This window comes from Diprion similis, chromosome 1 (genome assembly GCF_021155765.1).
Source record: "Diprion similis isolate iyDipSimi1 chromosome 1, iyDipSimi1.1, whole genome shotgun sequence".
Lineage (NCBI taxonomy): Eukaryota > Metazoa > Arthropoda > Insecta > Hymenoptera > Diprionidae > Diprion > Diprion similis.
In genome coordinates this window covers 12,785,240-12,808,122 of record NC_060105.1, presented here as the reverse complement: position 1 = coordinate 12,808,122, position 22,883 = coordinate 12,785,240, and the positions used below count along the sequence as shown (strand labels likewise).

Here is a 22,883-nt window from a genome sequence, read left to right as displayed (position 1 = left end):
TTCAACATGGAGGTCTGGGTGCTGTGGGTGCTAGTATATTTTGGCATCTCTCATCTAGGGATATTTTAAGTAGTGAGATGATTAGCTTATATGTAGTTTAGATATTTAATCGCAGGATTCTGACATTTAAAATCGAGTTGGTTTAGAATTAGTAGTATAAAATGGCGATAGATAATAAAAAATACTAGCATTCCGGTCGGATGTTACAACCGAGTACAATTTCCCCAGTTTTCAATCAATAGCAGAAGCGAGATCCTAGGAACGTCGTACTCAGTGCGCACATGGTGTGCATCGAGTGCAGCCAGTGAAAAGCGTTTATATATTTCAAGTCGTTCGAGTGCTATTGTTTCGACGATCGCAGGTGGCGCTCGCTAAAAATAAAATCAAAGGTAGGTAAATCTCTAAACGGCGTGTCGGCCATACTCAAACAATCGCCGATTGAGACAGTGTGCGAATCCGAATTGCGACTGGTCTGACGGTGTGACGAAATGGTGGGATAATAATCTGAAGGAAAAAGTGCCGAAAGCTTATCATCGTGGTTTGAAATTGTCGCTAGTAACGTGGGGGTGACGGGCAATAAAGTTAACATCGCGCTTAACCGATGAGCGCTAAAACCGACGTGAACAGGCGAGTCCTCGCTATTCAGGCTAAGAAAAAACGTCATAAGCCTGGAAAACGGAAGGGCAAAGGCTCGTCAGGGGAATTAGAGCCCCCCGGGTCAAACGCACCTCAGGGAGGCTCGAAAACTGGATCGTCAGCTCAAGAAAATACCGTCCCACGGTTGGTTCACTCCGGTGGAAATCGTAGCAGGTACTGATTTCCTTGTTCTGCATTCTATCTATCCCACTGAATATAATAATATCTCCACAGGTCCTCTCCAATATATTTCTTTGCTATACTCGGGCACATTGATTCATTCTTTTTAACTCTGTTCGTTGACAGTTCTGTCAGAGGCAGGGTCTTTGGCGACTAGTTGCACCCACAATGAAGTATGTGTCGTAACGTATACATACATTGATGTTTGTTACTCGTGACATTTAGCAAAGTTCGTATGAACTTTGTAAACTTTGTACGACATTGCAGAGGTTTTTGGATTATGGATAGTTTCTTGTCTTTTCCTTGATTGTTAGATTGAATGGCGCACCTATCTAAGTGTCTCAATATCATTTTCTAATACAATTTGGAAAGTACCAATCACGCTGCAGTTGCATTTATTTCAAACAAGATCCTTTTAATTTATGCCAAATAATGAGATCACTGCCATACCAGGAATAGATACTTGACCGTTGATTAGATTACGACAGTGAAACTGGTATGCATATATTGACCGACTCAAGCTTGTTGCTCCGATGACAGTAGCTTCTGCTGGTTTCACTGTGATGCTTAATTTCTAAATCATCCAATAATTAGTTATTCGAGAAAATGAAGCTGAAGCTGGCAATCAGAATTGATAGCCAATTGTGTTAAGAAGGAAAACCACCTGTATTGGAGTTAATAGTTCTTATTTCATCAAATTAGGTGTGTTTGATTCACTGTAAAAGGAAATGATCGATGAATATTTATCATTTGTGATTTCAGTTTATAGTCCTGTGTCATTTTGCAGAGAAATCATTGATATCTGTTACTTGCAACCGGCATGAACGACTACCAGAATAACAAAATTCAGATTCAAATAAACATAACTTTGAAAATTAGCAAAACAGGTCTGCTTTCTGATTGAATTTTCCAAAGTGAATTTTGCAATCAATAAAATCTTGAGCTTAGCTAAAGTCACTTTTGTCACAGATATTAGGTCCAAATTTTCAATTGTTTACGATTAGATAAAAATTTGTTGGGATATACAAGTGGCCAGACAAAACAATGTGATTTCAAAGCAAGGCTCCAAGTTTTACAATTCATTACATTTATATAACAATTGTTTATGCAAGGATAGAATTTTGTAATAAATTAAGCTGTTTCCGATCCATCTGCTTCAGTTTCGCATCATTATCATTATAAATTTCCACTGCGTTATCTCGATGAAAAGCACTATTTGATATAATTTAAAAATCATATCTATAAACATTTGGATAGGATAATTCAGTCGTTTCCCAGGTCGTTTTTGAACATAGAGAATCTGTAAACACCAATTTTAACGCGGTGAATTTTCTCCGAATATTGCCCATGCGGCTTCGTCTCTTTTAACAGACAGGCGATGTGCGATTAGTAAGCTGTGCGCTCACTGAGCAAAAGACATCTTGATAGTGAGTATTATAATATTTATCAAACTCTCCAACACCTTGCTTGATTTGATTAAAATTCAACTGAATGAAGGAAATTTGTGAGGTTGAAGTTGGTAACGTTATTGTAACGATGCGTGTTTAGGAAGCATCGTTATTTCGCACGATTAGAATTGTCTGAAATTTAGTAAAGCATATAATAAACGATACATATACTCATAACTTCAAAAGTCAACTTCTCGAAAGTCATTCCAAAGTTGTATGTACACAATAATGAACTTCTCTCTGATGTTTCGTTACGTTAACGTTTCTAACTTCAACCTTGTGGAAATTTGTTAAGATTAATTTATTTATATTTTTATTTTACTAAAATGTTTCTTTAAACTAGGTGACTGTCGTCTAAAGACTTTTCAAATGATCAGACTATTTGAATCCCCAAATTTTATTCATTTGGAAAATTTGGTGAGTCAAAAATCGTTACTTTAATAATTTTACTACGAGATATTAGTGCATCGAGTATTCATCAAATTGATATATTCGTGAGCTATAAAAATTTCTTTGGACATATCAGAATAATAAAATCCAAAATTATAAACGAAAGCCCAGATATCGACGTTTTATTTTACATTAATTCTAAATAATGAAAACTCTGATAAATTTATTCGATTTTACTCTACAATGACTTAATATATTTTGAAAACTTATTTTAACAAATTCACCAAAACAAATTTTGTTTCTTGAAATATTTAATTCAATCTTGCTATCTGCTGATCGTGATTAATATTAGTGCTATATTGTATACTTAAATATTCAACAATCCCAACATAATAAAAAGAAGTGTTCCGGTGGAATTATACAAAATTATATCTTAAAAAAAAGTAGCCATCGTAAACGAAGATCGAAAATATCTACTAGGCTTTTCATTACTTTGTTGTCATTTAAAACTGAACATTCCATAACCAAGCTCTAAATAAATAATCAGTTTGTAACCATTTTGTAAGAAAATTTGTCAAATATTTCTGGCTCACCAACCTCCTTTCCATAAATAAGTTTCAATCATTTTCGAGTGCTAGATTAATTTTAGTAAATCCACTAAATAAAGTGACTTGAAAAGTTGAGTAAAATCTACTCAAATTACGCAAATAAATTTTACTCAGCTAAAATTCAACTAATATATTAGATTTAACTTGAATTTACTGATCGAAGAAATTCGCCAAAGAAGAGTTAAATTTTTTAGTATCAAGAAAACGATTTGAAGATTCATATGAATATATATGTGTTCCGTTTCCAAAATCCTTACATGATATATATAATATATAGTTTAAGAAATAATGTAAATGAGTTTATCTACAAATGCATCGATCTAGCAATAAGTGTACTTCTTGAATTCAGTTGTATTGCAATCAAATCAAATAAGGTGTAGTGGACGTGAGCTAATATAATACTTGCTGCTGGAATATTTTTTTCTCAGTATGAGCATATAGCTTCTCACTCGCTTTCCACCTGACCTAGAACGAAAGACGTCTGTGAAGTTGGCTCGGGACATTTGTCAAAAAACGAATTTTTGTTCAAGAGTTATGGCATCTTTTGAAAAATTCGTAGAGTTTCCAACAGTTTTTATAAACAGTTCTGGCGATATCGGTTTAAAAAATGTATTTCAAAAATATGGGACGCCAGCTGCATGATTGATCCATTTTTGGAAAAACCGAAAAAATTGACTTAAATTTTAAAAGTGGTGAAGTTTCACGTTTTTTGGTGAAATCAAAGCTGCACGAGTTCTGGGTTGTGCCACCAAAATACAGTTCTGACCATTATAATCATTTCCTTCCTTACTCCGTTTTTTGGGAGTGCAACAATTTTTTGTTGTGTTGTCTTTGTTGACTTTATTAGGATTTATGGAAGAATGATTTTCTTCTTTACTTCCGACGATTAGTTTTCGAATATTTCTATGGTTCCTTATATGACGAATAGTTGCAAGTGTTGATGACGATGAAAAAATTCGACAACAAAATGACTTCATCATCCAGATGTGTTTTTAGAATATCAGTACAAAACTGCTCGGCGCATTGGAAAATGATTTCGAATGTGAATTTTCGGCTCACTGTTCTAATTTATGTCAAATTTTTTACTTGACTGTCGTTTTCGAAAGGAGGATAATAATTTTAATAATTTTAGAATTGTTCAAAATTGATCTGGAATTGTTCAAGATTTTTTTAGAATGGATTTTAATTCTTTCTCAAGTTCCGAATATATTCAGAAAATGTTAAATTTGAACTCTTCAAATGAATTTAACTTGCATACAAATTGAGATATTGATAGAATACATGGTTTTTTCCGTATCAAATCCTGGATTTCTGGAAAATGATGGGAAAAGAAACACCTCCTAAAAATCCGTAACTTTCCGATTTTCTAACAGAAAGAATTTGGTATAAAGAAACTCCAGTTTTATTTTCGCGCGCAAAATATCAGTGAAATTACTCGTTGTTATATTTTTATTATTGATTTGAATTCAAATCATGTTAATTTTTTCACGGAAGAAAGTTGGTTTTCCGTGAATTAAGAAGTTTGCCTCAAGAACTTTAAAATTTGGAAATTTCTTTTCATTTTTCTACAGAACAAGTCTTTCACAATTAAACACAAATTTTCACACTCTCTAAGAGTTGAAATTTTCTCTATATTTTTAATCTCAAAAAGAATTAAGTCAAGATTTTTAAGAAATTGTGAGAGTAGTTTTCCCAAATCTATCACGGATGATCTTTCACTCGATAGGGTTGTTTTATCAAGTTAGCACTGCTACATGTTTTTTTTTTTTTTAAATTAATAGATTCATATTATTTCCGAGTTATGTTTTTTTCGAGAGTTTTTTATTCGCTGACTTTCCCACGGGGTTAGATTCACGGATAAAAACAATGGATTTTCTGAATGAAAGGTGGTTCGGGATTGAAAGGGGTGTAACATTTAAATCGAGTAAATTGTATCTCTGGAACTCTTAATTATCTTTACCGTTGTTCATTTTTTTTTTTTTAATTCCTTTTGTGTGGCGATTCCAGCTTAATCTCAAACCAGTACTGCCACAGGCTATTTTTCTGAACGAAGAGTGTTAATTTCTGTTATAACGTATTTAGAGTGTCTTTACATAGTCTTTAACTTTGGCCACAATTATTTTCTGAAATCAGCCGTTATTTACGTTTGTCTTTGTCGTGGTGGTTCTACCTTGATCTTGGTAAACCAGAACCGCCACGGGTTTTTCTTTTTCAAAATTGAAGAGCATTAAACCCGGGAGTAAGGTATTTAATCAGCATTTAATTAACCACTAATTATACTGTGGCGATTTGCTCGCATTTCTTGCCCCGAAGCCTTTCTTCTGACGCTTATCGATGCAACTACTATTGAAGAATCGTGGTGCAAGTAGAACTGATGTTATTGTTGATTTGTGGATTCTTAAATTTTCGATGCTAGATATCTCCCTCCCTCCCCCTCTTCTTTTCATCCCTCCCCGCTATCTCTCTTCCTTCTGCTTCTTGCATATTCAGCTAGACTTTGATCGCTTATGCTACCCGCAATTGCACTTACTAAGCTGCATGTGTTCTCCAACTTTTTCAATCTGATGCACAATTCAAGTGTTCACATTGTACGTTGTCTGTAAATGACTTCTAGTCCACCTTTCACCAAGTGCCCATTATTTTGAACATTCGTCAAATTAACTTTCATTTCGTCTTTCATAAAGTACAATCTACAATCTTAACTCTCACATTCTCAACACGTCAAGTTCAATTTCCTCTTCCAAAACCCTGATAATCAAAGTTCTGAAATCTACTCCACTTATTAAAATAATTTATTTTATTGGAAATGGCCAACTTTACAAAAGAATATGGACCACGTAATTCAGTGACATAGGTTAGATGCACTGTTTTTGGCCATTACACCATCTTTGGTCACACTTAAAACATAAAATGTTTGACTTGTTTGCAGTACCGTGAATCTAACCTATTATTAACTCGACTATACGAAAACACACCTTAATAGTAATAATAAACCAAACTCCTTATTATTTAATTGTTCAAAACCCAATACTTACAATTATTAAACGTGATCATACAGTTGTGTGCCTTTTGTGGCCAGGTCCTTATTTAGAGGTAATCTTATGACGACAAATAATGGATCAATCGATCGCCACATACGGTGCTGTGGTGTCCAAGAACGCCTAGTAGTCACGATGAGAATACTAAAAGAGAGTCGGTGCAGAAATTGATTTTACCGAAACTAAAAAGCGCACAATTCACTCTGGAGAATACTGTGATCGATGCTGTCATGCCTGCATGCGAATCTAGGGAACGGTAGTAGTACTCGTGTTCAAATCCCCAGTGAGTCGAGGACGACTTAAGCCACACCACACAAGAATGTAAGACGGGTCACGTTGTTTAGGCGCCGAATTTGCAAGCTAAGGTTCGAACTCAGTGTAGCTATATCTGGGCAAAGTTTTCTGCAATTTTCCTTATCCACCGTGCAAATGCAGGCGTTTCTGTTTAATATCTTGAGACGGCTGCGATGCATAATGATTATCATCAGCATCATTATTATTATTATAATTGACGTAGTCAGTACATCTTTCCCAAAAATCCCAGAATTTCTAAAACGTGATATATCTGATATACGTGCAGTTTTTAAAAATTGTGCCAAGTGATCGACGAACTGTAATGAAACTGAGATAACTCGTTAGAATGGTTAGAACTGACCCAACTCGGCAGAAATGTTAGAAGTGAGCTTACTCGGTAGAACGATTAGAACTGAACCAACTCATCGGGAAAGTCAGAAACGTGGTGTGAGTATTCATGGCGTGTCTAGAACTCCTACGACACGCCCCTTTCCAGGGTGTCAAAGCCTTTACGTGAGATGTGTACCAACTGTCTAAAAAAATCCCTGTATTGTTAGGGAATCATTTTTCTGCTGAACGCTACCCTGCTCGGTAATGCCATCATGTAGAGTTGTGGTGTGAATTATTTAAAGTCCCGCTCATTTTTTTTACACGCAGATTCAACGTCGCAACAATTAATCACAACTTATCTAGGGTATTTTGGCGTCGTTGGTACACATCTTACTTAAATCCAGTCCAGCGTGAGCGAGAAACTTTTTTGGAGAAAGAATCTGCAATCCTAAGCACACCATGTATACTCACACCATGGTCAGAAGTGACTATTTATGTTATAGACTGTACCGATTAGAAATAATGGGTGCACATTAGAGTCCCGAACTTCAGAAGTCCCGAATACCCCAGCGCCCTGAAAATGCATTGTCCTGATCGCGCGTTGTTTCGAATTACAAAAGACACGTCTGTTCGTCGCTCCGACCTATGTGAACCTGGCTTACGAGACTGAAGTAAAAATTTTTTTTCTCCGATGATATTCGTTTGTGTTCGTACCACTAAGGGTAAAAATTTACCAGGGAGTTGAAAATACTCAGCCCCTTGTTTTGAAGAACCAGAATTTATCTATGGCAGTTTGTGGTAATCTGATTTTACCCGCTGGTGCCAGTGTGAATTTTGGTTGTACCCCAAGGAATGGAGTGGTGTTGAAAATGGTCAGCCCCCCATATGGAGTGCGCCCATAAACCGATTTAATCGTTTCTCCCGCAATTCCTATTTTTTGAGAGTGCCTTCGAAGCCTGATGAATGCCGATATTAAGATCGACAAGGAAATCAATAGTGGCACGTACTTGCATAATCCGGGCACGAACGAATACCGCTCGGAAAACTTTGGCTTGTTAGAAGGGTTGAAGGACTTATTATTTACAAAAATATCCGTATATATATTCTTACTGTGGGGGGTAGGGAGAAAATTCTCAGTGGCTCAAATGGGCACAAACGGGGCACAAACGGGGTACAATCGAGGGTACAATAATAAAACGACACTTCGGAAAATATTGTCACTCAATATGGGCGACTGGCCATTCTTAATACTACTCCATTTCTTGGGATACGACCAAAGTTCACACAAACTGGTACGATCAGAGTACAATCAACTGGCGTAGTTAAAAACCGGATTTTTCAAAACGAGGGACTATTTTTAACTCCCTGGTAACTTTACACCCTTCATATCCTTAAGGAAACAACGAAAAAAATAGCACAAACAAGTGCCGACGATAAAAAAATTTATTTCACGAATAAGTATTTTCGGAAGCAAAATAAACGCGAAGGAGTCTACTGTAGTTACCATAGAATAGATATATCGTTCGTGATCACCTTAGTACCGTATGTGGCCCTATCTATACCGTGCAAAAAAACAAAAAATAATAAAAAAAGCGAATTGCCTATAACCACCTTTGGGCAGCGGAGCTAATCTACTATACAGTATACTTTATTGTAACTACAATAAATCCCTTTTGTGTTTGCGTTGTTTCGGTAAATACTGATTTGTAATTTGTACCGTTACGACGATACGAGCGGTCGTAAAATTTGTGATTCGGGACAATGCGAGCCCTGTGAAGTTGGTATCCGATTTTAGAGAAAATCATTTTTTTTAGGGAGTACTGGAGCCCTTTCGAGGAGTTCTGGATTTCCTGATGATTATCAGAAATATTTCCGGTCGATAAGGGTTCGAAAAAATATGGGGCCCTAACTTCAAGAGGCACCTCATTTTGATTTTTCAAAAATATTGTTTTTTTGTAAGTTTTGGATAGTTTTAGAATAGTTCTATAGTTCTATGCCCATAAGAACAATATTTCTGAATTTCAATCATGAAGAATGCTCAAAATTAATTGGCATTACAAGCAATATGCGTAGGAATATTGTTCAATATTGCAGTAGCTAGCGCAACGGAATATAAATTCTTTACTACAGGGAACTGTAGAACAGAACTGTTTCTCTTCCATCCCATTTTTTGGCAATGATATTTTGAACCCTTATCGACCAAAAATAATTTAAAAAATCATCAGAAATTCTAAAATTCCTGGAGAGGATCTCAGAAGTTGCAAAAAAAGATTAATTCTTTTAAAAATGAGCTCTTGTCTTCAGAGACGTTCATTGGGTGCAGTTTTAACTGGTCCGGTGCGTTAGCTCAGTTCGACCCGTTCCACCGAGTTGGCTCAGTTCTAATCGTCTCGACGAGCTAGCTCAGTTCTAATATTTTTGCCGAGTTAGCTCACAATCATTTCTAACCGTTCTGACATGTTGGCTCAGTTCCAACCGGCTCGCGAGTTAGCTCAGTTCCATTAACTAACCTGTCGAGTTGTGCCTAGACATGAAATGAAAAATCTGAGTGTTCAGAATTACAACCTTACGACGTGACCCCTGTGAATCTAGCCCCTCAATCTTCTATAATGAAAGTTTCATTGAGAGTTCCAGATGGCGTTTTGGGGAGTTCTAGAATCTCTGATGATAATTCAAAAAAGTTCGGTCACCGAACGCGAAAAAACTGATTTTAAAAATATGGGGAGCTAACTCCACGGCGTCGCCCCATTTTGAATATATTGGAAATGCGAATAGAGTCCTGGCTCTAGAAAATAAGGTTCCAGAGTTCTTTTATAGTTCAAGCAATAGTTCTGAATCCCAGAAAAATTTTAAAAAGTATCAAAACTGCGATACATCGTAATCCAAATTGTAAATCACTTCGCGAATTTAAATCTGATTGCAACAAGCGCGCTCGAAATTCGAAGAACTTTTGAGACGCTACACAAAACTCTGAAACAAATAAATTTTTGATTGCGACATGTAGTTTTTTTTTTTTTTTTTTTTTTTTTCTTTACATTGTCCGCTTTTCGTGCAGTAATATTTTTTAAACCATTTTGAACTTCTGATGGTAATTGTGGCTAGCCCCCCATGATTTCTGTCGATGATTTCATTGACACTAGGACATTCAAACAAGTTCAAAAAAATTTTGGTCGTTTTTCGATTCCAAAAATCGAAATTTCTCTGTTTTTTGATCACTCGAAGTCGTGTCGCGACGACTGTGCCTGACAGTCCGAAGAACTTTAGTGGGGCTGCCTAGAACTCTGGTATGGGGGGTTAGCTTTTCGGTAAGCTGGCTTCGCCACTTTCGATAATTGATCTCTTCACCACAGAGACGCGCTGAAAAATCGCTGTCATTTGTTGCGTTACAGTGTTGACAATTAGCTCTTTAATGTTTTCTTTCATACATTTTTTCCACCAAGTGCGAGGGAAGGGAGCAGTTTCACGGACGTCTCATCTGTGCATGTTTCCTTCTTACTAATAATTTATAAAATTTTTAAGACACGTTCTTGCTTGTAAGTTTATCACATATGAGCAATATGTAATGCAGATTTTTTACGAATATCATATAAATAAGAATGGGCGTCCTGTTCCAAAAAATGGAAGGCCTAGAACCAATCAAAGTGTAAAAAAATTATAACGAATGATCACAAAACTGTTAGATTGGTTGGGTCTTATTACTGAGTATAAATCTATTTTTTATGGCATGGGCATTGAAAAGTCCACTTTTTGTGGCAGTTTTCGTTCCGTAAAGTGACGCTTTATACGGCAGCGAACAAAGTTGAGGAATAAAGTCTTTATTCCGCAGTTTTGATGCGCAGTTCGAAGTGCGCATCCCAAACTGTCGAATAAAGTAGCTTCGTCGAACAGATCGCGACATAACCTCACTCTTCGTTTTGCTTTTCAATGCCCATGCCGTAAAAAATATTGTATGTGGCATCCCTGTAAACCGTTTTTTGGCTCGGATAAATTCAGTACTCGCTTCCGGCTCGCCTACAGCTCGTCCTGAAATCTTTATCCTTGCCAAAAAAACAGGCGGTTTACGGGCATGCCACATAAACAGCTATTCTCGGCATTTATTTCAACGTGGTTTGCCTGAATGCAGATTTCATTAGATAAAAGACTGACCATCACAACGGCTAAACAGTAATTGATTTTCATATCCTACATACATTGTCATACATTACATTTTCAGATGTTTTGTATCGCAAGCGGGAGAATTTGTATAAACATTCACCGACTTCTCTTTCCCAGTGGATTTGCAAATATTCAATCTCCAAAAATGTGGTGGCTGTTACGCTTTTGAAGTCCATTGGACAAATACGATGCAGATTTTCCATGATATAATTCTTACCTAATGGTATCGATAAATCGGTTTACTGCAATCGGTCTCAAGTTAAATTTTTTCTAACAAACAGGAAGGCAATTTTAATAGTGAAATCATCTGATGAATATATTGTCTCACCTCTTCAATATCCACCCAAATTGCTGGAACGCTAATACAGGTTGGAGCCTTGTCACAGCTCAAGCAACGAGACAATCGAGGACGACGACGAGTTGTACAGCAGCGATGACGAAGAGCAGGAAGACAGCAGCGACTACTGCAAAGGAGGCTACCATCCTGTCAAGATTGGGGATCTCTTCCTGAATCGTTATCACGTCACCCGCAAGCTTGGATGGGGACATTTTTCAACCGTATGGCTATGCTGGGACCTTCAGGTAAAATCCTTTGACTTCTGAATCAGGTATACCTAAAATAAATATATGGTAGATATAAGTCAGATATGACAACGTGGATGAGATTCTTGGAAATAGTTATGGCACCGTAATTATTGTCATTTCTAGAAGATATTTGAGAACATCTGTCTTAAAAAATCGACAGTTTACCAAGAACATTATGCTAACGGTACGATGATCAATTTGGCGGCGATAATGACGACAATAAATAATACACATCGAAATAATACAGTATATAGAATTTTGCGAGTGTATTGTTTTCTAGTAATGCCAAACAACTCCCAGTAATGAGCCATGAATGATGAACAGCATTGTACACTCATGATAAGAGATGAGAGTCAGACCGGATATACGAAGAAGGGGGTCATTACACATAGTTTGTTGATATGGTTTGAATATGATTTATTCATTAAAAATAGCATGTTTATGTGATTCAACTACGAATTCCGGGGGTGATCATGAAACTTTAGACACGGTCGCGGGTCATTTCCTTTTTTTTTTTTTTTTTTTTCATTTAAGAACTCAGAATCGCTTGTCCACATGCTCATCGACGTTTGTGCAGTGATATTTATGTATGCCCACTTGCTATCTATTTTCGGTCTGAAAATGCGGATTCGGTTCTATACTAATTATGTGACATTGCGTCCTCTTTTCTCACGTCGGTAGCATCCGTGGGGGTGAGTATGCACGGTATGCCTAGGAGTGCAGCTTTTTTTTCCAAAAAAGTTTCTCTCTCGCGCAGGACTGGACTTGTGTAAGATGTCTACCAACGGCGCCAAAATACCCTAGATCAGTGGTGATTAATTTTTACGACGTTGAATCTGCGTGGGGGAAAAATGAGCGGGACTTGAAATAATTCACACCACAACTCTACATTATGGCATTACCGAGCAGAGTAGCGTTTGCCAGAAAAATAATTCCCTAATAATATAGGGATTTATTTAGACAGTTGGTATACATCTCACTTAAAGGCTTTAACCTCAAAGAAAGGGGCGTGTCGCAGGAGTTCAAGGCACATCATGTATACTCACACCACGGTTGCATTGCCAGTCATTGTCATAAAATTTGTGTGAAATCGAACTCGCGTTTTGTTTCGGATCGAAAATAGGTAGCTGGAAGTGGATAAGCATACATGAATATCACTGCACTATCTCGTGCGTTGCCTACGCTGGCTCTTAAGGAACTCACGCATGCGTACGAGTTCGCAACTCTCCCGCGGCGTGGCGCGGCGGCACACAGTACTGTACTTGAGCGTCTTGACTCCACGACGTTTCGTTATGAATGAACTGATCGTTTCGGATCTCACCGCGGTCGCATGCGCATGCGCAGAATCGATCGATTTATCGGACTGGCTAACGTCTTTTTCGCCCTAATGAAACTCTTTGTAATGGGCTTATATCATACAATACACAATCTTTGTTACTACTTATGTTTATGCGAATTTCTTTAATAGTTACATTCGCTCAGTAGTTCAAAATACGTGGGAGTATTAATGGTGCCTACCGTTTCGTTACGAATATATAAAGGAAAATTCATAATAACAAATAATAATCACACTTCATGTATATGAATAAGGCGAAGAATAATGTTAGTCATCGGAGTTTGTTTGCTCAAGATTTTTTCTGCCTTATTGTTTATGGAATCTTGAATATATCCTCTAATTAATAAACTTTATTTTAACCTTAATGAAATGATGCAAGTAGGGCATATTTTTGAACCCTGTTAATTGCTGTCTACCTCTACTTTTTTTGGACAAACGGTTTTTTTTCGAATCTGATATTGTAGTGAACGCATTTTGAATCAGCGAATAAAAGAAGGAACGAAATATTACAAATATAATCAAAAATGATAGATATTATAAATCTCCATATTTCGTGTGAACATCGCAATAAAGAACCATTTTTAAGTAATAATTATTTTAAAAAATTGTCCGAAATATAGTATAAAAGATTTTGGAGATTTGACATAAGTACAATTTTGAGTATCGAGTCTTGAATAATAAAGCAGCAGTGAATAAAACCGAAAAATTGCAGCTTTTAGTGTACGGTACGGAAAAATACAAACATTCTTATTTAAAAGCTTTGACACTTTCGGCGTAGTTCGAAAACAAAAACGGCCTACTATTATTGATCAGACCCATGGATATTTGAAAAAAAAACCACGAAAATTACGATAAGTTTTCCGAGGTAGTACATACAGCCATAAAATCGATTTCGACCCGGAAAAATTTGGCATAATTTAAACTTTTAAATACAAATTTTTTGTAGAATAGAGCATACTTGAAGAGTATGTTTTTTTATACATGCAGATTTTAGATCAAGTCATAGAAGTAACAAAACAGAAAAAAATGTACTCAGTTGTCTGTTTAACACAGCGTTTTGTGACAGACCTATTTTTGAAATCCTTTATTTGAAAATATAGTGCACTCTATCAATAGGATCGCAGCATTACAGGAGGGAAATAGATTTTTCAGGAATCGGAGGCCCTCAACTTCGCGCGAGAGTCGCATCACGAAAAAGTTGTTAACTCTCAGTCGGGCCAGCCTCTCATGGACGCCCGGATACATTATTTATATCAGTTAGACTCCCATTTCATTGTTTATCCACACACCCCTTTTTTTCTTTATAATTATTCATTTAAACGTTTTACATGAGAGATTGTGTGTTTAACGGGAATAAATGTGTATTTGTGGTAATAAAAATTACAGAATCATTGCGTTTGCTGCATGGCCCTATTGAGAGAGTTGTGCTTCAAAGATAAACTTGGGCCAAGAAGTGGGGGGCAACAACCGATTACGAAAGCGGGGAAGCAACCCTATTAAGGACCTGCATTATGATAAAGAGGTCTAGAATATTGCATTTGAACATTCGACAAAGCCGTATCATAGAATGAAATGAATTAATTTGCATATGAGCAATTATTTATGCGAATAATTCAGTTCATCATATCGTGTTTTATGATTTAATCATTATTTAATGGACAGGGACATAATTAGTGTCGCGCTTTTAAGTTATCCAAAAAATGCAGTCCTGCGTGACTGAGCTACCTTAATCTATTAAATGTGATTTATAATCAGTCTTCTTTCAGTCTTTACAACGTATAGTTTAATAAAGTTATTTTTCTAAAACTACTGTGAATGTTTTATTACAGGATAAACGATTTGTCGCTCTTAAAGTTGTAAAGTCAGCATCCCACTTCACGGAAACTGCTTTGGATGAAATTAAACTACTCAAAGACGTCCGTGACACAGATGTCAACGACCCAAAGCGGAATAAGACCGTTCAGTTGCTGAACGATTTTAGAATCAGTGGAATTAATGGCCTCCATGTGTGCATGGTGTTCGAAGTCCTTGGTCACAACCTCCTCAAACTCATCATAAAGTCGAACTACAGAGGCATTCCAAGAAACAATGTTAAGAGCATCATCAGACAAGTTCTCGAAGGCTTGGATTATCTTCATAACAAATGTAATACAAATGAAAATACAATTACTTAATGTCCAATTAATAATTTCGAATTTTACGGACGCATGTGCAATTCGAACGACTTTCCCCTCACGGTAGTGGCTAGTTTGAAAGCGCGGAGTCTTTGTCGTCTTTGTGCTTAGTGGAACCCGTGGCAGTAAGACGAAGGCTTAAGGTGCCTTGCCACTAAAGCAAACATTTCTGGCCCACTTGTAGAGCTACGCCACATGGTCCAAACCGCCAAAAGAAAAGCAAAGACCTCGCGTGTTGTACCAAAAACTGCAATCCAAGACTGTGCTGTGTTTCTAGAGAACACTTTTGTTCGAGGGGGTTAATTTTGCTACAATAGAACCTCTCAATAATGTCACTTCCAATAGTGCCGTTACTACACTCCGGCGGTTTTTACATTCTCTCAACAATGCTGCTGGTGAAATGAGAAAACGAGATTCTAAGAAATGTATTCCTCTTACAGCCAGTGAGCGGCTTTATTGAGAGGTTGCACTGTATTTACATTCCATATGTTCTACCGTATATTCAGTATACCGTGAATTTATGGTGAACCGGGAAGTTCGAGTGCGCATGTGTCTAAGTATGTACAAATTTAACACGAGTAAACACATGCTACGAACTGTTGCGAGAGACTCCACTGAAGTAATGTGGAAAACGATTGATAAAATCGATTTTATTGGTAGCAAGTGATAACTTCAATATTATATACTAAGTTTCTTAGTCAGTACTGAGTATTGGGTTCTGGTCAAAGTTCTGAATGATTAATAGCCCGAATGGTCAAACCTTCAAACGGTAAAAATTCTAAATGGTTAAGACTTGGAAAATCACACCAACCTTAACACATGTGACAAATTTGTTCACTTTTTCGGAACATACTTTTTTGTGTTACTGTTATTCCAGGTTCACGTAAAGCCAGCGAAATTACTTTACTAAGAATAATTGTTCTTCTTATTCATTTATATGACGCCCTGCTTCAAAATATAAAGAACCATAAGGTTATCTTATTTGAGAAATAAACTATCGGTTCAAACTGAAAGTAACCACTAGTACGCTTATTGGTCGGTAATCTCTTTTCTAGGCGTCTTTTCTGGGTTTGTTTGCTACTATTCTGCCCTTTGTCTTTAAATGTATGAATTTTTCGTTTTATTGGGAAAATTCATTTGAAGCATCGTAAGTACTATTGTAAAGCTACTCAAACCTTTCAACAATAATTCTAGAATGGTCAAAATATTTTTTGTCAAGCCATGCGCGTATATATACATATATGATATTTCAGTAACGCAATGTAATATAAAAATTTTGACCGACAGCTCTAAACAGAAACTTTTCTGAATCTTTTTGGAACTCAGAAAAAATTGGTGGTTATACAAAAATGGGGTACTGGTATTTCTTCTTCTTATCATCAACAACCAAAATTATACACTGATTGTGTACCAAAGAGGGAAAATAGATTTTTTTACGCCGAGCATAAGTTTGCAATATGAATTGTAGGTGAGCGCCTGCGCGAGAAAACGAGTTTTCGAGTTGAATCAAGGTTTCGAGGCATGTGTGATAAAATATACTTTATGTAACGCAAGTATGGTTTATGCATCTTTTTTTTGTTTGTGTTCCATATGTAAATCGTTTTTGCGACGGTGCAAAAAAGAATATCTGAGTACTAAAAAGTGCTTTTTATATACTCTTCTGTGAAAAAATTTTTAAACCTTACTTTTGTTGCACAAAGTGTCGTGTGCATCATGGCAGTAAAGTATTTTCAGCCTTGCGTATTTGCTACATCATGTGCAGCTCTGTTCGTGGGTTTCATGTTGACTTTATTATACGGTCGTTTTGGTTTATGAATCCAAATTTTTCGACTGCAGTGATAACCCTTGCACCTTTCTTTTATTAGAGGTTTGTTATGCGAAAGAAAATTTTTTATACACTACATACGACATTAAAAATTGATTTCGATTTTATTTTTGAACCACAGTAGCGCATACATGCATGGATTTACAAATAACAACATCGAATATGAGTATCAGTGTCATCACGTATCAGAAACTTTGACTCGACAAGGCATCTAATACTAAATTTTAGAAGAATCTTGTGAAATTTTTGTTGCATTACTTGATTACCGAGCTATTTTTCTATTCATCTCTATGCTCTGTTCCCAGGAAATTGATTTTTCATTGCATAGATAATATTTTTCATCATTTTTACATACATTACTGCTAAATTTTAATCTTTGAAATAATTTTATCATATTTTGCTGTTCCAGGTAAAATTATTCACACAGATATAAAACCCGAGAATGTATTAATTTGCGTTGACGAAACTTATATTAGAAAATTGGCATCGGAAGCAACAGAACTTCACTCGTTGGGTTTGAAATTGCCAGTGTCATTGATATCGACAGCACCAAAAGAGTTTCAAGAGCCCACAACGAATATGAAAATGTCAAAGAACAAAAAGAAGAAGTTGAAGAAGAAGGCAAAGCGACAAAATGAATTGCTGAAGAAACAGATGGAACAAATTGAAGAGATCGAAGAGCAGAGTAAACTCATTGTAGATACTGTAGAAAATGGTGAAGTTCAAAATAACAGTTCAGATCCAGCGGATGTAAACACGGAGAGTATCGAAGATGTTGCACCGGAAAGCAAAGGGTCACCTGACACATCGGACACTTCTGTACCTCAAGTAAATATACCACAGACAAATGGTGTTGATGGATTAGCAGGAGGAGAAAAAATGGAAAACCAACCTCCTGACGAATATCAAAATGTTGACGACATTGTTCTGCACGATGTTGAAAAAAGTTGCGGAGAAGGTATATTACCACCTGATCAGGAGGAGACGACTGAATGTGGCGAAGGTAATCTATTCGTTACTTTGGTTACGGCGTGTATGTGTGCTACGTCGCAATTGTTAAACTTGGTACAGATATTTTACTGGTAAAAATCCTTCACTCCGCAGGTAGTCTGTAATTTATTTAATGATGTACACTAATATTCATTAATGCCTTACACTTCTGGTTAACTTGTTTTCGGTCTGCAATACAACGTGAGTTTAATTCTATACGAATTATGTGACTGAGGGACGCAGATGACGTGAGAGAATACATGAATCGAATCTCTCTTTCCTCTGTGTTTTTGTCCTGTCCACCTTGTTGCTTCTCACCATCTGATTCTCCTCTTATTTCTGGCCTGCTCCGATGCTTGACACCCTCGTCATCTCCCATACCGATACCTGTTACCTATTCTGCTCGGTCCTACTTCGTTATCGCTTCTGTGCTACCTTACCCACCGCCCGATTGAGTTCGTGGCACGATTCAAAGCAGTCTAATGTTTTTTTTCTGTTCTCCTGACCTGAGCTTCAAATTTTACTCCTTGTTCACAATCCTGACTCATTTTGTTTACCTTTACTTCCCGAATTGATTAACGTCACCTTATATAATGCCTCCCAGTACTCTTCACCATTTACACACACCTTAATTTCTTTCTATCGTATATAAGTTATGAATGAAGTAAAAATGAAGTGAAAAATTTGACTTTAAAGATGAGTCTGAAGTAAAGAATGAAGTTAGGAGGCACGCTATCAGACTAACTAAAGAAAACGAAAAACTTACCCAGTATATCAGTTTGAGTTAAAGAGTAAGCCAAAAAAGGTCATCTTACGGGTACACATTACACATTTGAATGAGTTTTGATTACAATTATATATGGAAATTATACTACAAATGGAGTGCGCTGTACACGTTGCCGCAAATCTTCTTCGCCACTCCTCGCACTGACGGTGCAACTAGAGGGATCCGAAAGTGGGGGTAATCTGAACTCCAACGATCAAATTGTTTCTGGTCAATGAATAATATAGCTAAAATGTAGCACAGGGATTTTTCGACGTAATTAATCACTTGTTTCAAACATTTTTACAAGTTTAAACATTTAGAGAAATACCCAAATTTAATTTTCAAATCACTCCCATTTTTATACTTGAATTTCTTTTCCAAAATCCCTGTACTACATTTTAGCTATAGTATTAATTTACACCAAACGATTTGATTTTTTGATTTCAGATTACCTTCATTCTTGGAACCCTGTAAACCGTCAGCACGGGGAACGGCGGGGGAAATTCGTTGCAAAGCGTACAGCCTGCTTACAATTAGTTTTCAATCTTCATATAAATTTGAATTCAAACTCATTAAAAATAACGTCTAATAAAAAAAAAAAAAAATTTCATGTACTGGCTAAGTCCAAAAATTGATTTAATTTTGACCTGTTTCGCCAAGAGATAACGATATTATTTCTGTAAACGAGGAAAGAGATTAAGCTTTTCAAATCGTTGACGATTTTATTCGACCAACATCATGAAAAATTGGTACCTAAATCTCTCAGGGTCGAAGCAGAATTGTCTTCATGTTAATTTGCACTCTTCTGTGAGGGAAAACAGACGACTTTGTACGGTTTGCACTTGCTATTTTTCGCACGAGACACGTACACCTTTAACAGCAATGAGATTATCATATAGGTACTTGAAATTTCAATTGATCAAACTTGATTAAGCTTGACTTAACTTAACTTGATTAAAAAATTGAATTCTTGGAAAAAAAAAAAAAAAATTAAAGTTGTTAAGCTATTCGAAAGCATGAAATGATGCACGAGAGGATGAATATATCACTGATTCGTATTTAATTATTATCACATCTCAAATTACTCAGATAAGAATGTGCATCTAAATGTTGAAGCAATATGCAGCAACGCCTGCAAAGTGCTACTGGTAATATGAGTACAAGGTGTGTGTCTTCAATAGCTGTAAAAATGAGAGCAAACTATTCTGAAAATAGTCCTCAACATAACACCCACGAAATACAAGCAAGCCTTGCTATACTTACACAATAATTATTGCTGTAATGTTCATCTGTAACAGATAATTATTTTTAGGAAACATTGAGAAAAACGGCAAAAAAAATTGCATCAAGTGGTATAGACTTCTTGCACAAACACACATAGTTTTAGTTACCTGGGTAAGCAGAAACTTGAGTTTTTCATCAAGCTTAATCGATTGATACTTACATACACGTACGATTGCGACGGTGCTTCGCGATCAATTTGTTTTGTCGAGTTACAACGTTTGCCGGATTCCGAATCTTCGATTTTTTTCTTTCTAACACGTGCTTTGGAAGTCCAATTTCGAAGTCTGTGAAGTGTGTGTAAAGTACTCCATTCCCAAACAATGCCATAAAACAACGTTGGCGCATGCGCACAGGTGGAATGATTGGTTTTACACACTGGGGCTTTCTTTGGTACATGCGCACTTTAGAATATCTCAGTTTTACGCACTGTGTCATTAACAACGTAAGTTATCTACCGTTAATTTTACGCGCTGCCAATGACACATTCGGTGCTTTCCAAATTAAACTTTGATGTTATGTGATGATGTGATCAATACACACGTGTTGATGGTCGCAGTAGTCGCCCTCGCGGCTCACGCAAACTCACACTCATCGGAAATCGCCTACTTTTTGCACTTGCAACACAATGTATTATTCTTCAATGCGGTAAAACACTGTAACGATCTGAATACTGGTATTATCGAATTTTTTTCCAAGAAAAACTACTAGAGAAATTGCTTATTTTTTATCCAGAAGTTAAGTTATATGCCAGAATTGTGTTTAATTCACATGAGTTTTAATTATATAATTTTTTTGAGTAATTCTAAATAATCCTATGAAGTTTAAAACAGCTTTTTAATTTCAAAGTTGAGCTATGTTATATTGTGTATATATATATGGCTGGGATAAAAACTGATAGTTTCGAGTTGGTTGTTTTAAAATAAAATGTTTAGGATGGGAAAAAAATATTGAATAAGGTAAAATGAATATTTAGGAATAATATATCAATTTTGTTCGTCATTTAATAATTGGAAAAATAATATAAAAACAAAATTCGTTTGTACTTTTGGTTAGGTTGTACATTTGGCAACGTCGCCAGTATGCACATTACGCGCGGTATGCAAATTATTTGTTCTCTGCTGTTTAGATAGGTACGGTATTGCCAAAATACTTTAGTTTTATTTTTTTTCTCGCTAATCTCCCCTTACATTGTAACTGATCTGACAATATGATTCGCAAAAATACAGGTTATAGCAAGGTAAACACCGCAGGTTTAAACAGACACACGCAAGAAAATGATGCGACGTTGCCACATTTATTTACTGATTATTTCAGGAATACCGTGCTTACGATTATCCGTCGGATGGCGTTACTGTCGCTACCCAACTAGCTTAAATTATGGCGAAATAATGATGAATTTGTTTAAGATAGATCAAACCAACTTGTACCAACGGTCTCCCCTAATACAATATGTTTATAATTTCTTTCTCCCACTATGTTGCACATCTAAATTTTCTTACGTCATTGTGTGTATAATAGGTAATGCAGTGAACAATGTGCGGACACTAAACGCTCCAGAGACGAAGCAACAAATAAAACGTGCATCAGTAGCTCCACTGGATCCAGCGATAGTCGAATGTGAAGTGGAGGTGAAAATTGCTGATTTAGGAAATGCTTGCTGGATCCATAAAAAATTTACAGAAGATATTCAAACCAGACAATACAGATCTCTTGAAGTATTATTGGGAGCTGGCTATGACACTTCAGCAGATATATGGTCAACGGCGTGTATGGCTTTTGAATTAGCCACCGGTGATTATCTTTTTGAACCTCATAGTGGCGACGATTACTGCAGGTGAGGTTCAAAATAATTTCATTATGCATAGTTCGAAGAAAGATGCAGACACAGTTTTTGAAGCATTACTCTAATATCTTAATATAAAATTTGAGACAGTCAAATTAAGATTTTTATAACTTGCTCAAAACGTTTGATTTCCATGTCTGTGGAGTTTGACTAAAGTACTGTAATAGTGCTTATTTACCTAATAGCTATTTCGATGTTTCAGAGACGAGGACCACCTAGCCCACATAATAGAATTACTTGGGGAAATCCCGCGACGAATCGCACTTTCTGGGAAACACTCGAGAATATTTTTCAATAAGAAAGGAGAGTTGAGGCATATCACGGGTCTCAAGCCCTGGAGTCTCTACGAAGTATTGACAGAAAAGTATGATTGGTTGCCCAGTGAAGCGCGTGAATTTGCTGAGTTCCTAACTCCCATGCTTGACTTCGATCCAAGCAAACGAGCTACAGCAGCCGAGTGTTTGAAACATCCGTGGTTAAACCAAGTCAAATGATTACGTTTTTAATCTTTTTATTATCCAATTTTTCAACCCTTCACCCTTTCCGAAATAAAAAGGAAAGAAAAAAACTTGAGCTCTCATTACAAATAAGAGCGCAGTATCTGAACAGCCACCGTATTTATAAAGTACTTGGAGATATTAAAAGAAAATCTTATTTATGCAGTATATCGTTGGCTATAGTTGCGGTCTCGAAAAACTGAAGCCTCAGATGTTCTTTCTTTTCGATTTTCTGTGCAAATTGACAAAACAAGACTAGAAAAAATAGGTGTCGAATGCAAATGGTTTAAGCTTCTGGAATGTTAAAAAATAAAAATTCCAATACGATTTAAATCATTAGAATATAAATTTGAAATTATTGTGTATAACGTTGTAATAATTTATAATAATAATGATTTAAATTATATATTTAAAAAAGCGAATGACCGCTTTTGTCTATTATTAATATTTCCTATTATAACCTCAGTTTCACTTTCAGTTTTTAAAAACGTTACTCCAACAGAA

The 22,883-nt window shown here is 36.2% G+C and overlaps 1 protein-coding gene across 2 annotated transcripts; it reads left to right on the top strand.

Annotated features, from left to right (window-relative positions):
- Positions 1 to 167: 167 nt before the first annotated feature.
- On the top strand, positions 168 to 22,763 carry LOC124408153 (SRSF protein kinase 3). Of its 2 annotated transcripts, none has more exons than XM_046884901.1 (6): positions 168 to 810; positions 11,466 to 11,661; positions 14,830 to 15,145; positions 17,409 to 18,002; positions 21,558 to 21,873; positions 22,085 to 22,763. In XM_046884901.1, the coding sequence occupies exons 1-6, from the start codon at positions 602 to 604 to the stop codon at positions 22,374 to 22,376; spliced, it is 1,923 nt and encodes a 640-aa protein (XP_046740857.1). In that variant the 5' UTR covers positions 168 to 601; the 3' UTR covers positions 22,377 to 22,763. The 2 variants fall into 2 exon arrangements, with proteins under 2 accessions (XP_046740857.1, XP_046740849.1); XM_046884893.1 differs by having other exon boundaries at positions 11,448 to 11,661.
- Positions 22,764 to 22,883: the final 120 nt, after the last annotated feature.

Bases quoted from the DNA above. Each gene is read 5' to 3' on its own strand.
- LOC124408153 (XM_046884893.1), top strand. From the start codon at position 602: ATGAGCGCTAAAACCGACGTGAACAGGCGAGTCCTCGCTATTCAGGCT. The intron at 11,662-14,829 runs GTAAAATCCTTT...GTTTTATTACAG, and splicing joins GGCTATGCTGGGACCTTCAG to GATAAACGATTTGTCGCTCT. The intron at 15,146-17,408 runs GTAATACAAATG...TTGCTGTTCCAG, and splicing joins GGATTATCTTCATAACAAAT to GTAAAATTATTCACACAGAT.